At 48.4% G+C, this 16261-nt stretch overlaps 1 protein-coding gene across 4 annotated transcripts in view; it reads left to right on the top strand.

Annotated features, from left to right (window-relative positions):
* The window catches only part of HDAC6 (histone deacetylase 6), a 38661-nt gene that overhangs the window by 20372 nt on the left and 2028 nt on the right, over nucleotides 1-16261 (top strand). For 3 of the 4 annotated variants that reach the window (XM_077921674.1, XM_077921676.1, XM_077921675.1), the window contains 10 exons: nucleotides 36-204; nucleotides 1470-1603; nucleotides 2307-2375; nucleotides 3610-3802; nucleotides 4893-5042; nucleotides 7335-7509; nucleotides 8948-9294; nucleotides 11371-11481; nucleotides 11583-11729; nucleotides 13273-13401. In XM_077921674.1, coding sequence (XP_077777800.1) covers nucleotides 36-204; nucleotides 1470-1603; nucleotides 2307-2375; nucleotides 3610-3802; nucleotides 4893-5042; nucleotides 7335-7509; nucleotides 8948-9294; nucleotides 11371-11481; nucleotides 11583-11729; nucleotides 13273-13401 — 1624 coding nt within the window. The remainder of the gene's footprint in view (nucleotides 1-35; nucleotides 205-1469; nucleotides 1604-2306; nucleotides 2376-3609; nucleotides 3803-4892; nucleotides 5043-7334; nucleotides 7510-8947; nucleotides 9295-11370; nucleotides 11482-11582; nucleotides 11730-13272; nucleotides 13402-16261) is intronic. The other variant, XM_077921677.1, reaches the window with a different exon arrangement.

A 16261-nucleotide genomic window follows, 5' to 3' on the forward strand; every position in this document is an offset into this window, starting at 1 on the left:
GGGTGCCGACTCTGTCTTGCGTCTCCTCTCTGCAGCCTGGCCTATGTGGAGACGGTGAAGTCAACAGCGGCCATGAAGCCCCGCGACCTGCATCGCCAGGGCGACCAGTACAATTCCATCTTCATCTGCGCCAGCTCCTATGAGTGCGCTCGGCTGGCAGCTGGTTCTGCGTTCAGTGCAGTAGAGGCCGTGCTCTCTGGGCAGGTGAGTGCTGGCAGCCTAGTGAGGCAGGGGGTGGCCAGTATTGCTCCAGGTGCAGACCATCCTGGAGCCTGAAAGCAGGACTGAGTGGTGGGGGACTCAGGGAAAGACCCTGGAGAGGAGGAGTCCTAGTGGGCACTGGGAAGGCAAGGACCTTCAGTCCTTGCAACTGCTTCATCAGGGCAAAACCTCCTAGAAAGAGTTGCTGAGACCACTAGGCTGGAGCTGTGGTTTGTTTCCTTCAATAAAGAATTAACTTTTAAATTTATGTATTTTTTTAAAAAAATATTTTTTGCATTTTCAATTTTACATAAGCATATACAGTGGTACCTCGGGTTACATACGCTTCAGGTTACATACGCTTCAGGTTGCAGACTCCGCTAACCCAGAAATAGTACCTCAGGTTAAGAACTTTGCTTCAGGATGAGAACAGAAATCGTGCTCCGGCGGCGCGGCAGCAGCAGGAGGCCCCATTAGCTAAAGTGGTGCTTCAGGTTAAGAACAGTTTCAGGTTAAGAACAGACCTCCAGAACAAATTAAGTACTTAACCTGAGGTACCACTGTGTAATCCCTTCTGATTCCCCCCCACATTGTAGATCTTAATGTAATGATTTTCCCCTCTGCATCTCTGTCATAACTCTATTTTTATAAATACTTTGTCAATCCATAGTTCAAATTTTTACTACAAGTTTTCTGTCAATCCTACTAGTGTTTGTAATTGTTTACAATAGCTTTTCAAATAAATTATAAACTTTCCCCATTCTTTATTAAAGACCTCCTCCTCATGGTTTCTAATTCTTCCTGTAAGTTTTGCCTTCTTGGCATAGGTCATCAGTTTTGTCTTTCATTATTCTTTGATCTGATTTATACTGTCTTTCCGTTGCTGGGCTAAGAGTCTGCACAGCTGTGGTTGCATACATAAATAGTTTTGTCTGGTCCTTCAGGATCTCTGGTCCTATAATACCTAAAAGAAAGGCTTCTGGTTTCTTAGGAAAAGTTATTTTAAACATTTTCTTCAGTTCATTATATATCATTTCCCAGAAGTCTTTTATCATTGTACATGGCCACCACACATGATAAAAAGTACCCTCTTTTTCTTTACAATTCCAGCACATTTAAGACTTTGATTTGTACATCTTAGCTAATTTGCTAGGAGTTAAATACCAACGATACATTGAAATATTGTTTCGTTGCTGACCTGTGCCTGACTCGAGCCCTGACACTATGGTACTGATCCACGTTCACTTTTTCCTCCTTTGGGGCATCAGGTGCAAAACGCTGTGGCCATTGTCCGGCCCCCTGGGCACCATGCTGAATCAGACACCGCCTGTGGCTTCTGCTTCTTCAACTCTGTGGCCTTGGCAGCACGATATGCACAGCGCCTTGCTGGACGTCCTATGAGGTACAGTGGCACCTGGCTAACTCCCAAGAGGCACAGAGTACCCAGAGAGGACTAGCCACTTGACAGCAGCATTGCAGTTGTGTGCTGAGAGTGGGCGCGGCTTGCTGGTGATGAGGTCAGGGATGTAGAGAAGCACCTGAGGGCAGTTGCAGATTTGCTCCATCAGTCTATCTGCATAGCCCCACAGAGTGCATCTCGTTCTACAAACTTCAGCAGGTTTAGCTGTTATTATTTGTCCCCCACTAGGAGTCCTGGGAACTGTAGTGCTGGTGGCCTGGCAGCCTATTTGCAACTCAGTTTCTAGCATAGATGTACAGTGGTACCTCGCAAGACGAATGCCTCGCAAGACGGAAAACTCGCAAGACGAAAGGGTTTTTTGTTTTTTGAGCTGCTTCGCAAGACGATTTTCCCTATGGGCTTGCTTCGCAAGACGGAAACGTCTTGCAAGTTTGTTTCCTTTTTCTTAACACCGTTAACACAGTTGCGACTTGACTTCGAGGAGCAACTCATAGAACGCGGTGTGGTAGCCTTTTTTGAGGTTTTTAAAGACTTTGGTGATTTTTGAAGCTTTTCCAAAACTTTCCCGACACCGTGCTTCGCAAGACGAAAAAAATCGCAAGACGACAAAACTCGCGGAACGAATTAATTTCGTCTTGCGAGGCACCACTGTGGCTGGTTGTCCAATTCTGGTTCTTTTCCTCAGGGTGATGATACTAGACTGGGATGTTCACCATGGCAACGGGACACAGCACATGTTTGAAGATGATCCCAGGTAACGTATTTTGCCTCCCATCTCCCCTGTTCAAAGAAACTCTGGCACTAAATCTCTTCCAAGGCTGCAGATGCAGGTCTGGTTGTGGGGATTTCCGCTCAGCTTCAGGCTTGAGATGGGTAGTTCTAATTCCTTTTCGATGGAGGCTGTGAATTGGGGCAAAAAGCCTTAACACTCTGCATCAAGAAACTCACCCACCTTATGCATAGCTGGAATAAGCCATGTGGATCACAGAACCATTTACTTATTCATTAAAATGTTTTAAATCCTGCCTTCCATTTTTTTAAAAAACATGCAAGGCAATGTTAAAAACAGAGGCATCAAGTAACATCACAAATAAAAGTTTTTTTAAAAAAAATTATAAATTTTTATTGGAAATTTTATTTACAACATAACATAACCCCCCCTATACAGAAATCCACCCTCATTAAATGTGAACATAACATACAATGAGCATAACATACAACAATACAAACAACCAAATAAAAGACTGCCTTTATCCTGTATCTGGCCTCCTTATTTACTTCTTATAAACTGTTTCCTTTATGAATAATTATTAAGATTTTTCTAATTATAACTTAAATATCCACAAAGTCTCCTGCAGACATTAATCAAAACAAGTCCTGGTATGTATTTTATGGCACTGTTTTGTGAAGTATTATCTGCATTTCCCCCATGCTTTTTGAAACTCTTGTCTAGTGTGATCTCTAACTGCCTCTGTTAATCTAGCCAGCTCAATATACTCTAACAGTTTGTCTTGCCATTCCATTTTTGTTGGCACAGTTTCTTTTTTCCAGTTTTTATCAATTATTTATTAGCTAAAAACTAATTGCTAAGAAATAAAAGTTTTAAACAAGCAACAACAGGCAAGAATAGCCTTCGTGCTTTTTCTTCCTGCTGAACAGAGTTTTGTCTTTTAAACAAACTTTAAAACTTCTGGTTAGAAATGTATGTAGATTTATTTTGTTATGGTCAATAGAGCAGAATAGCAAGGGAAAGGGCACAAGTCATCTGTGCAAGGTGGCAGAGGCCACAAGAAAAGAGGGGGGAGGTGTGTAAGCCCCTTCAAGGCTGAGCTCAGTGGTGGGACCAGGAATGTCTTGCACTCCTATTCTGCCCTTGATCATCCAGTTGGGGCTGTGCAATTCCTAGGCATCCTGATTTGTGATTGGGGGTGGGCAAGTGAAGCTGCAATGTCCCCTTTCTCTGATTGCTTCGCCTTCTTCCAAATTAGTGTCCTGTACGTCTCCCTCCACCGTTATGACAATGGAACTTTCTTCCCCACCTCCGAGGATGCAGACTATGATCGTGTGGGCCTGGGGCCTGGGGAGGGCTTCACCCTTAACGTGCCTTGGAACTGTCCCCGCATGGGGGACCCTGAGTACCTGGCTGCCTTCCATCAGATAGTCATGCCTGTCAGCTATGAGGTAGGCAATGTTTGGGGCAGGGAATGAGGGTGGATTGGTGCCAGTCTCCACTTCCTGGAAGCCCAGGCACACTCTTAGGCTTGTGGCACGGATAGGGTTCAACACAGGAACATAGGAAGGGCTCATCCACACTTCCGCTTGTCCCTTGCCTAGAAAGCACAGATCCGAGCAGTTTTCCCCTTGTCCTGCTCCTTTCCCAGGGAAAACCCACTCTTTAGCTGTACAACCTGATTGCCATTTGTTCCGATTGAGCGCTAAAGAATGGCATTCTCTGGGGGAAAGCAGCAAGGGAAGAGGGATGTGTGGATGAGCCCTGACTGACATCAGCTCTCCAGGGTTTCCAGCAGCAGTCTCTCCCAGCCCTATCCGGAGATGCCAGGGATTGCAAAGCCAATGCTCTAACCACTGATCTATGGCCCTTCCTCAAGGAGCAGCCATGGCTTCTCCCAATGAATGGGTAGTTTGGGGAGGGTGTTACAATGCTGCTAAGAGGCTCCTAACCAGCACTGCTCCTTTATAAGTGCCAGAAAGAGAAAATGATTGGTGAACTAGTTAGTAGTGTGGATGTGCTTTCAGACTTGTAAACAAGTGCTAGACTGCAGCAATGGAAAATGGGGTGGGCAACCAAGCAGTATTTGTGCTGGGCTGGACATTGTCCTCACCATTGACAGTGCTAGCTGGGGCTGACGGGAGCTGGAGTCTTTGGAGGGCCATCCCAGTCCTAGGTAGATGGATATGCCTAATAGATCTGAGGAGTTAGAAAGGGGCTGAGGGAGCAGCATTCTTCTGTATTGCATCTCTGGCCAGGGAGGAAGAGTGAGAAGTGGAGCTACAGGGAACAAGGCAGAGGGCCTTCTTGGTAGTGGCGCCTCTCCCCCCATGGAATGCCCTGCCATCAGATGTTAAGATGTTAAAACATTTAGGAAACATCTGAAGGCAGCCCTGTATAGTGAAGCTTTTTAAGGTTTAATGTTTTTATATATGCTGGAAGCTGCCCAGAGTGGCTGGGGCAACCCAGTCAGATGGGCGGGGTACAAATACTTTATTATTGTTGTTATTAAGGGGAATTAAGGGCCTCTTCCATTTGCAGTTCAATCCAGAGCTGGTCCTGGTTTCTGCTGGTTTTGACGCTGCTCGAGGGGACCCGCTGGGCGGATGCCTCGTGACTCCAGAATGCTACGCACACATGACCCATCTGCTCCTGGGTCTGGCCGGAGGCAAGGTGGCAGTTGTCTTGGAGGTAGGACAGAGTGCACGCCTTTTACTTCTTGGGGAGCACGGCTTGTGAGACATCTCCAGGGCCAGGAAACACCTGGTTGTTCAGAAAGGGGTGGAGTACTGCAGGAAAGTAAATGCGGGGCTGGCATCCACACAGCAAACAATTCCGACAGAGCGGTGAAAATAAACAATATTTATTTTTGGAGCTGGAACCCTGCGGGGTGGTAAAAGGTGGGGAGAATGTTTCAGGTGGAAACAGGGAAATAGTTAAGTACACCTTCTCCATTTCAAGGCCTGGACATTTTGCGAAGGTGAAAGGGCTGCCAGGATGGCTGCCACTCATTGCTGTGGGAAAAGCAGACTTCTGCACTTGGAGGCACCTGTGCTGTGGGGCAGGGCTCTGCCCTGGGTTCAGCCTTGGCTGCTTTGATAGGGAAGAAGAGATGAGAGCCGGGATGCAAACCTGAATGTCACCTTCAGGGGTCCTGACAAGGCATTAGCAGTGGGCATTTTACCTGTAGTAGAAACAGTCCTCATTTGCCCTCTTCCTTTTATAGCAAGTAAGGGCTCGTCCCCATGTCTAAAAAGCACAGATCCAATCAATTTCTCCCTTGACCCACTCCTTTCCCAGGGTAAACCCTCTCCTTAGCTTTAAATAGGAGCAAACGTAAATCCAGAGAAAACCCAAATTGCCGTTTCCTGTCATTGAGTGCTAATGAGTGGGTTTTCCTGGGGGAAAGCCATGGGGCAAATGTGAATGAACCCTAAGTTATCAAAGCCAACATTTCTACACTTGCCCTCACCATAAAGGTAAAGGTACCCCTGCCCGTACGGGCCAGTCTTGACAGACTCTAGGGTTGTGCGCCCATCTCACTCAAGAGGCTGGGGGCCAGCGCTGTCCGAAGACACTTCCGGGTCATGTGGCCAGCGTGACATCGCTGCTCTGGCGAGCCAGAGCCGCACATGGAAACGCCGTTTACCTTCCCGCCAGTAAGCGGTCCCTATTTATCTACTTGCACCCGGGAGTGCTTTCGAACTGCTAGATTGGCAGGCGCTGGGACCGAACAACGGGAGCGCACCCCGCCGCGGGGATTCGAACCGCCGACCTTTCGATCGGCAAGCCCTAGGCGCTGAGGCTTTTACCCACAGCGCCACCCGCGTCCCATGCCCTCACCATAGTCTCTACTTAAATGCTGCTGGTGTAGCCTAGTGGCTAAGCAGGTGAACTGCAACTCAGGAAGCCTCTGGTTTGGAATCTCCCCCCTGCCATGAACTCGTTAGGTCTCTTGGGCAAGCTGTACCCTCTCAGCCTTACCCCATACGCAACCTGACTACAGTGGTACCTCGGGTTAAGCACTTAATTTGTTCTGGAGGTCCGTTCTTAACCTGAAACTGTTCTTAACCTGAAGCACCACTTTAGCTAATGGGGCCTCCTGCTGCCGCTGCACCGCCGGAACACGATTTCTGTTCTCATCCTGAGGTAAAGTTCTTAACCCGAGGTACTATTTCTGAGTTAGTGGAGTCTGTAACCTGAAGCGTATGTAACCTGAAGCGTATGTAACCCGAGGTACCACTGTATAATGATTTCTGTCCTGCTTTAAAAGATCTGTCGTGACAATTACCACAAAACAACATAGGTGCAAAGTCTGTTGTACCCTCGAGCATTATGCATCGTACTTTTCCGTGTATTAGACGAGGTGTTTTTTTACTCTAAAATAAATTTTAAAATGGGGGGGGGGTCGTCTTATACATGGATGGTGCAGAGGGGGATGGGTGTTTGGTTGCAGCTGCGAGCAGGATTTAGGGATTGGGTGGGTGAATGGTGTCTGTGTCAAGGGCTGCTTTGGAATGGCTGCTGCCTCAGCAATTGAGTGTGCATTGCTTGTGATTGTTAGTGTTTGTCAGTTGGGTGAGTGATTTTTCTGCACTCCCGCCCCCCAAATAGCTCAACAATTCTGGTCAATCCTCTGGGCCATCTCCCCCCATTTTCTTTAATTTTAGTCCCCCAAAATAGGGAGCGTCTTACAGAAAAGTAAAGTCGGCCTTCTTTTCATTGTTGCTACCTCACAATTCCCCCTCCATCATGGCACACAGCAGCCATCATCATTCACGGCACCACCTCCCCAGTGGACCCAGTGACAGTGGGTCATGAGAACTAGAAGCTTCTTTTTTTGTATTTTGAATGCCAGCAGAGGTTCTTTGGGATAGCAAATTCCACACCTCCATCGTGAACATGCAGGACTTGCCCAGCAGACTCATACGTGGTTGCATCTGGGGTGCAGTTTCTCTGAACTTTCCCTTCCCCCTTTTCCAGGGCGGCTACAACCTAGAATCGATCTCGGAATCCATGACCATGTGCACACGCAGCCTCCTGGGGGATCCTCTGCCCCCGCTGGGACGCCTCAAGGCCCCCCACCCCAGTGCCCTGCAATCTTTGGCCAATGCAGCCGCTGTGCACCGCAAGTACTGGGCAAGCCTGCGACTGGAAGGTGAATTGTCTCTCTCCTGTCCTCCTCAGTTCCTTGCTGGCAGATGCTCTGCATCAGAACTATTGCAATGTAGAGGGTTAGGGTGTGAGCTGGGGGCTGATAGGTCTCTGCTATGAATTCACAGAGTGGCCTTTAGGCAAAGCTCTGTTTGTCAGCCTCATCACCCTGCCCCCCTCGCCTCTCCTGTGGGTCGGGGAGTAACACTACTGGGTTGATGTAAACGTTACTGCAGGGGTGGTGGACTTTGGATTCTGTCAATTTTGCATATCAAATGTTACCAGTTCCAACCTGCCAAGTTGGGTGTCTGCTGCAGATGAAAGGCAGCAATAGGGCACATCTCAACCTGCTGAGCAGCTTTAAAGGGCCTGGGGGCAACTGCCAGGAAAGTCCCAATACAGGGGGTGGAGATTGGGTTGTGACTCTCCCACATCGGTGCAGCCCAGTCTCTGTGTGGGCCATGTTTCAATACTCATTGCAAAAGAGGGCCAGGCAGAGAGGCTGCAGCTGAATAGGTCTACAGGGAAGCATAGAGGAGAGGCCTGAAGTTAAAAGTGCACAGGTAAGGCTGTGATCAGACCTGAGACTCCAAAGAGATGGAGGGGGGAGAAGGTTTTGTGATGGAATATTTCTGTGGCTATTCAGAAGAAAATGCCCTGGAATGCAGAAAGTGTGGGTCGAAGCCACTTTCTCCACAGAGCACATGCCTTGCCTTCTTACATCATGTGGTGGAAGCCCCACATTTCCTTTGCTAAGCCACTTGTGGAAGATCACTTCTGCTGGTGCTCACGGCCTGCTCAACCGCAGCCTCTCTCTATTTCCTCCTGAAACTTCGAGGTGCATGTTAGGCAAGCTTCAACCTTTCATCTGGGGGTAATCTCCGGTGATACCTGCCTCCTCTGCAAAAACTACATAGGGAAGGAAGTAGGACGGCTTGTTGGGGGTGGATATTTCAGGGCGATTGTGATGTCAGCAGCTCTTAATCTCAAGGTTGTGGGTTCGAGCCCCACGTTGGGCAAAAGATTCCTGCCTTGCAGGCGGTTGGGTTAGATGATCCTCACAGTCCCTTCCAACTCTGCAGTTCTGTGATCCTGCGCACCTAGCAACCAGCACAGCTCAGGAGGAGGGCAAAGAAGTCTCCTCCTGAGATGGCACTGAGGATTGGTAGAATGACTGCTGATGTCACAACATCCCCTTATCTACATGACACTGCCAGGGGGGTGAGCTTCAGAATAGGACTGGAGAGAGTTGGGGGAGGAGGCAGGGGCCTGAGGACAGGGGTGAGAAGCAGGTGCCAGGAGAAAGAAAGGCGAGGCAAAACAGGCCAGGAAGGGAAGCTGGAGTTGGCACTCTCCTACCTCTCTGGCTCCGTTTGGAACAATTGGATGGCAGCTCAGTGGTTGTGGGAAGAGGAGGAGCAACCTATATCTTGTCTCCCCAGTGCCTGCTCCTCTGTGGGAGAAGCCCAGGACTCGAGCTGGGAAAGGAACTCCCATTCCAGATGAAATCCCCCCGGAGGCCCCCCAGAAGCTGCTTCAAAGCCCTGGCGCTCAACCTGTGAATACCTTGAATGATGCTGTTTTGGCTCTGAGCTCCCTCCAGCTGGAAGACCGCCTTGCGGAGGAGGCAGAGACAGCTTCCAGTTCCCTCTCACCCGATTCCAGTCCGGTGGGTGAAGAGGTTGGGGCCTCCCCTGGAGAAGCTGAGCCAGCGGTGGATACCCAGAAGGAAGGCATGTCGACAGGGAGCTCCACGGGTGGAGCGGAGTCTCCTGGCAAAGAGGCAGAGGTAGGTGCCATGCAGTTGTGCCAGTGCGAGCCATGGTGTGCGGGCCCACCCACACTTGCGCTTGCCTTGCTGCTTTCCCCTGGGGAAACACGCCGTTTACCGCTGAATCAGAGCAAAGCAATTGGGTTTTCTCCGGATTGATGTTAGCTCTGATTTAGCCCGAAAGAGCAGGTTTCTGGGGGAAAGGCAAACCCATGCCTAGAAAGCAAGAGACAAATGAAAAATTGCTTGGGCTTGTGCTTTCTAGGCATGGGAGAAGCAGAAGTGTGAATGAGCCCTGATTTGTGTTGTAAATCTGACTGGAGCTTTTAAAACTGGAACAGACCTTTGAAGGTTTGTCAGGGACAAAGGAGGAGTGATCTTGGGGGTGCCTGAACAGCCGGGAGGGAACTCTGGGAATTGTAGCTCTGTGAGGGGGAACAGGAATCTCTTAGCAACTCCTAACAAAATTCGGCATCCTTGAATTCTGAGATCTGTAATTCATGAACAGTGCTAAGAGTTGTTAGTTAAAGTAAAGGGACCCCTGACTGTTAGGTCCAGTTGTGGATGACTCTGGGGTTGCGGCACCCATCTTGCTTTACTGGCTAAGGGAGCCGGCGTACAGCTTCCGGGTCGTGTGGTCAGCATGACTAAGCCACTTCTAGCGAACCAGAGCAGCACACGGAAACGCCGTTTACCTTTCCGCCGGAGCGGTACCTATTTATCTACTTACACTTTGAGGTGCTTTCGAACTGCCAGGTTGGCAGGAGCAGGGACCGAGCAACGGGAGCTCATCCCGTCGTGGGGATTCAAACCGCCAACCTTCTGATCAGCAACCCCTAGGCACCACCCTTATTCCCCTCAGAGCTAGGGATCTCCTAGCAACTCTCAGCACCCATTAACAACTATATCTCCCAGAATTTTTGGGGGGAAGCCATGACTTTTTGTAGAGCTGTCCCTGAGATCTAAATGTATGCTGCGACAGTGGCCTGTGCTCGGTTGAATCTTGCTGTACCTGCCGCACACTCTTCTCTAGATCAGTAGCTTTTCTGGACTACCCACTTTTTTTCTTTAGGGAATAATTTCCCCATTGGCTTGTTTGTCATATGGCTCCTGCACAGTGAAAAGGATTCTGGGGTACCAGCCTGCTTGTACGCAGAATGCACCCAGAAATCACCCAACCGTCCTCCGTGGCCTCAAATTGGAGGGAGAAGATTGATAGTGCTGGGCAAGCTTATTCTGGGAACTTGTCCTCTGTCATATTCCATAAAGGCTATAAAGCAAGCATTCCCAACCTTCGGCCCTCCAGATGTTTTAGACTACAATTCCCATCATCCCTGATCACTGGTCCTGTTAGGTGGGGTTCATGGGAGTTGTAGGCCAAAACATCTGGAGGGCTGCAGGTTGGGGATGCCTGCTATAAAGAGTCCTGTTTTGGGGCACGGTGGCGTGGAATTACTACTCTAAATCATGGGTAGGCAAACTAAGGCCCGGGGGCCGGATCTGGCCCAATCGCCTTCTCAATCCGGCCTGCAGATGGTCCGGGAATCAGTGTGTTTTTACATGAGTAGAATGTGTGCTTTTATTTAAAATGCATCTCTGGGTTATTTGTAGGGCATACGAATTCGTTCATTTTCCCCCTTCAAAATATAGTCCGCCCCCCCGACAAGGCCTGAGGGATAGTGGAGTGGCCCGCTGCTGAAAAAGTTTGCTGACCCCTGCTCTAAATCCTTCTGGTTTTTTGGACCCTGGACCTCAGCCTGTGGACCTCAACTTTTCCCCAAATCTCTCTCTTCTTTCTCCTCCCCCTGAAACAGCATTTCTTTTCTAAATAAGACAACACAGCAGAAAGGGGGGCTAAGCTGCTCCCACACAAGCCTTTTCCTCCAAAAGGAGGGCAGGGGGCTGGTTGCGCTCCCCTCCCACTTCACTGCTTGTGTTTCTACGTGCTGGAGGCTCCTTTATTCTGGAACTGTAGCGTTGCCCGTGGTGTGCTTGGAATGAAAAATCGCTGGGTTTCACGTCTCTCTGATATCTGAAGCAAGACTCGACCCTAAATCTCTCTTCTCTTTCCTCCATCACCCCTCCTTCAACCAGGTAAGCCCACCGGCTGGCCCCCCAATGCTAGCGGAGGTTATTCTGCTTGACGAAGCTGCAGGTGGCTGCTCTTCCTCCTGTGACCCGCTTGAAGAAGACCTGGCAGATGAAGTGAGTTTGGGGAGAGATGGGAAGGTACCTGGGATTGGATTTTCTGGGCTTGGTTGAGGTTGGGTGCCAGGATGCAGAGATGATGCTCTCTTTCTTCCTAGGGGTTGTTTTATGCTGTGACTCCCTTGCCATGGTGCCCCCACCTTGACTCGGTGCTCCCTGTGCCTTCCCTTGGCTTGAATGTGCTGGAGCCCTGTGCAGAATGTGGCAGCATGGCAGAGAATTGGGTCTGTCTGATTTGTTACAAGGTAAGGTGGGCAAAGGGACGCGGGTGGCGCTGTGGGTAAAAGCCTCAGCACCTAGGACTTGCCGATCGAAAGGTCGGCGGTTTGAATCCCCGTGGCGGGGTGCGCTCCTGTCGCTCGGTCCCAGCGCCTTCCAACCTAGCAGTTCAAAAGCACCCTTGGGTGCAAGTAGATAAATAGGGACCGCTTACTAGCGGGAAGGTAAACGGCGTTCCGTGTGCTGCGCTGGCTCGCCAGATGCAGCTTGTCACGCTGGCCACGTGACCCGGAAGTGTCTGCGGACAGCGCTGGTTCCCGGCCTATAGAGTGAGATGAGCGCACAACCCTAGAGTCTGTCAAGACTGGCCCGTACGGGCAGGGGTACCTTTACCTTTACCTTTAAGGTGGGCAAAGCGCAAGTAGATAAATAGGCACCGCTCCAGCGGGAAGGTAAACGGCGTTTCCGTGCGCCGCTCTGCTTTGCCAGAAGCGGCTTAGTCATGCTGGCCACATGACCTGGAAGCTGTACGCTGGCTCCCTCGGCCAATAAAGCGAGATGAGCGCCGCAACCCCAGAGTCGGCCACGACTGGACCTAATGGTCAGGGGCCCCTTTACCTCTAAGGTGGGCAAGGGGGGGGCTTAGGTAAACTGGCAGTGACCCCCACCATCCATAAAGTGAATTAACAGTACCGGGTTTTTAGGTTTTTGGTTTTTTAAGGGTTTTGTTTTAGTTGGTTTAACAGCTCACAGATAAGCTATCACTACTGGAGCTTCGGTAATGGGGGAACCTCAAATGAGGGCAGTCTGGAGGGGGGGATTAGGGTGAGATTTATTAATGACTCAGTGGGGTTTTGAACCTATATCTCCCCAATCCTAGCCCAGTGCTCTTAATTACCACACTATGCTGTCTTTTTGTACCCCAGTTACATTTTCGTTGGGAAAGATTGTTTTCCCCCCCTTTCCCTCCTTGCTGTGGGGTTCACTGTATTTGTTGTATGCAAGGCAAGGAGATTTCTCTCCATGTTGTATTGTCCTTAAACATGTCGAGGCGCTGTGCAGACTGCCTTCTGTGGCCTGCTGACTTGCCCCCTTGATTTCTCTGAGGTGATCCACTCCACAGTACAGTGGTACCTCTGGTTACGTACTTAATTCGTTCCGGAGGTCCGTTCTTAACCTGAAACTGTTCTTAACCTGAAGCACCACTTTAGCTAATGGGGCCTCCCGCTGCCACCGCGCTGCCGCCGCCCGATTTCTGTTCTCATCCTGAAGCAAATTTCTTAACCCGAGGTACTATTTCTAGGTTAGCAGAGTCTGTAACCTGAAGCGTATGTAACCCGAGGTACCACTGTATCTGCTTTCTGTCTTCCTCCTCTGCTTCTGACACTTGCCAGATGGGGTGCTGATGTGTGGTCCGTCCTCTCTAAGAGCAGAAGAGTTGAGCTTCAGATAGCTGTCCTTGGTTTATTCATTTTCAAATGAGTCTATTTGGTCCATTCCAAAGGTTAGTCTTGTCTTTTGGAGCCGTTTCCACCATCATCTAAGCCTGCTTTCTTCCACCCCATTCAGGTTTGCTGTGGCCGCTACATTAAGCAACATATGGTAGCTCACAACTCAGAGTCTGGGCATCCGCTGGTTCTTAGCTTTGCGGACCTCTCTGTCTGGTGCTATGGATGCCAAGCCTATGTCCACCACCCGGTGAGTTGTGTCGTGCTTTGGTCCTTTTTCCACCCTTTCCTTTCCCAGGGGTTTGCCCTTCTGCTTGGAAATACCAAACCAGTGTGATGAGATGCACATTTGCTTGGGGAACGGACACCCCCACCCCCATCAGTCCTGTCATTCAACACAAATGATACATAGCCGTCTGAGCTGCATTGCTTGGTGGAACATCAGCTGGGGTTGCAAATCATTACTTGAGGCTTGGGAGGAGCTTCCTTTTTTTTTTTAATTAAATTTTTATTGGTTTTCCAAACACAAAATAACAACAGACAATACACAATACACAGACATACAAACATATAAACATGTATAACTTCATAATCTTATTTTCATACACCTTACTTCCCGGACTTCCCCATACCTCCCCTTTTCTGCATCCTTGTTTTACATTTCTTCAGCAACTCCTCCAATTAACTAATTATTAAATTCAATTTCTTTTAAGTTCTTCTTTAACTTAATGATTACAGCTGCAATTCTCTATTTCCCAATTCCTTGACATCTTAACACTCCTCAATTTTACAACAATTTTTAAGATATATTTTAAATTTCTTCCAGTCTTCTTCCACTGTCTCTTTCCCCTGGTCACGGATTCTGCCAGTCATCTCCGCCAGTCCCATGTAGTCAATCACCTTCGTCTGCCATTCTTCCAGCGTGGGTAGTTCTTGTGTCTTCCAATACTTTGCTAAGAGAATTCTTGCTGCTGTAGTAGCATACACAAAAAACGTCCTATCCTTCTTTAACACCAATTGGCCTACCATGCCCAAGAGAAAAGCCTCAGGTTTCTTAGGAAAGGTCCTTTTAAGGACTTTCTTAATTTTACTTTTTATTTTGGTCTTGGAGGTTTTGTTAAATATGATTAGAGGGGACCAGCTGGTTAATGGAGTTCAGGTCGGAGCCAAACAATACAAATTGAGGGCGTTTGCAGATGACTTAGTATTGACTTTGCAACAGCCAGACACTAGTACTAAAAGAGTTTTAGAACTAATTGAAATATTTGGTCAAGTAGCAGGATTTAAACTGAATAAGCAGAAAACTAAAGTTTTGGAGAAAAACCTAACAAATGCTGAAAAAGAGAGGTTTCAGAGGGAAACTGGTTTGGTGATAGAAAAGAGGCTTGGGAGGAGCTTCCACCCCTCTAGGGGAGCCCCAAGATAATCTGATGGCTGTTGCTTTTAAGGGGTTCCAGCCCCAGTGCACTTGGAGTGACATAATCTGGTTTGCCACTGAACTTGTTTACTTGGGTACTGAATTCACTATGTGCATTATGCTTTCCCCCATTGAGATACAAAAGTAAGCTTTTGGCAGCTTTTGAACAGGAACAGCCAGTGCTTTTTTTCTAAAAAAAATGTTTAGGGGTACTCTCATTCTGACTCAAGAAAATCACCATTTTATAGTTCAAATCGGAAAAAATAAATACAGTAAATGGACAAAAGTACAAAGATTCATAAAATGTTTAGGGGTATGTGTACTCCTGCGTACCCCCAGAGAAAAAGAACTGGGAACAGCAAACAAGGGCTTTGTTTCACTCGAGCTCTTTTTAAGAAAAAAGTTTGATTGACAGTGGCATTAAAAAAGAGTGTGGATGGAATGTTCCATTATTATTGACAGGAGATTGTTCTCTGATGGGGCCAGCTTCTTCCATTAACAGAGAATCCAGAGGGATTTCTCTCCCACCTGGGGCTATTCCATTCCATTATGCTGAGAGCAGAGCAAATTCGCTCTTTGCAGAGAGGATTCTGTGAACTGCATGGAATGTGTTTCTGCTGGCAGCACTGAAAGTTTTTTGCCTCGCTGTCTGCTGTGGTGGAATTTTATGTAATTAATGATGTAGTTAATTACTTTATCATGACATTAACCCACACCACTGATTTCAACACAGAGGCCATTCATTTCAGTGCAAAGGAAACCAGTGCAAATGGGGTAAAAATGTCATCATTTGCAGACTGAAAACAGCTACAGTGAATGCCAATCATATTCACTCGATTGATTTTCTTTCTGGACATGGGATGAATAAGCAAACACTGGTCGTTTCTGTTCTCGTGCCCATCGGAAATTTCCAACATCCCTGTAGGAGGGAGAGTGCAAAGTCCCACCCAGTAAGAAGCTACACTCCTTCAAAGGAATTATTTTCCCTTCATGAGAAGTGAAACAAAACAGCAGCCATGCTTCTTCGGAAAAACAGCGTGGTGGAAAGTAGTATTTTGAAAGCACATGACTTCTCTTTTCCAGCCCCATCTCCTTAATAATCCTAGGCTTCTGCTTCGGAATAGTGGCAGCTGATGCGTCCAAAAAGTGGGAGGTGCTCCAAGTGCCAGGCCCCTCCCACTGCACCTGCCCTCTCTCCAGCTGTGCTGTTAGGAATGCCACTGATTGGCCAGAATAGTTAAACGGAGCCTCCTTGTTCAGCAGCAGTGCCCCTCTCGAATACCAGAGCAGGTATGATGAGAGTTGGATTCCAGCAACATCTGGAAGAGCACAGGCTCCTCTTTCTTTGACTACGGCAGGAGCAGCCCCTGTGTTACCTTCCTGACGTTTTGGATCACAACTCCCATCTTTTGGAAGGCACTCTCTATGGCTACCCCTAGACTAGGGAGTGAGTCCTATTGCTCCTAATGGGACTATTTTCTGGGTTGACTTCAACTGAGACATCATGCGAGCAGAAGGACTAAGTGCTCACACAACAGAAATCTTTCAGGGCCCTGGCTCCACATTCCCCTAATTTGGGGATTTGCGCTTCCTTCTGCTAGTGGGAGGTGACTGCCCACCCGAGTGTGGTAGAATCCAGTGCGGAGGAATCCTCACCACCAGCAATGCTCTTTATGCCTGAGGTTTTCTTGAA

This window comes from Podarcis muralis, chromosome 17 (assembly GCF_964188315.1).
Source record: "Podarcis muralis chromosome 17, rPodMur119.hap1.1, whole genome shotgun sequence".
In the NCBI taxonomy this organism is placed as follows: domain Eukaryota; kingdom Metazoa; phylum Chordata; class Lepidosauria; order Squamata; family Lacertidae; genus Podarcis; species Podarcis muralis.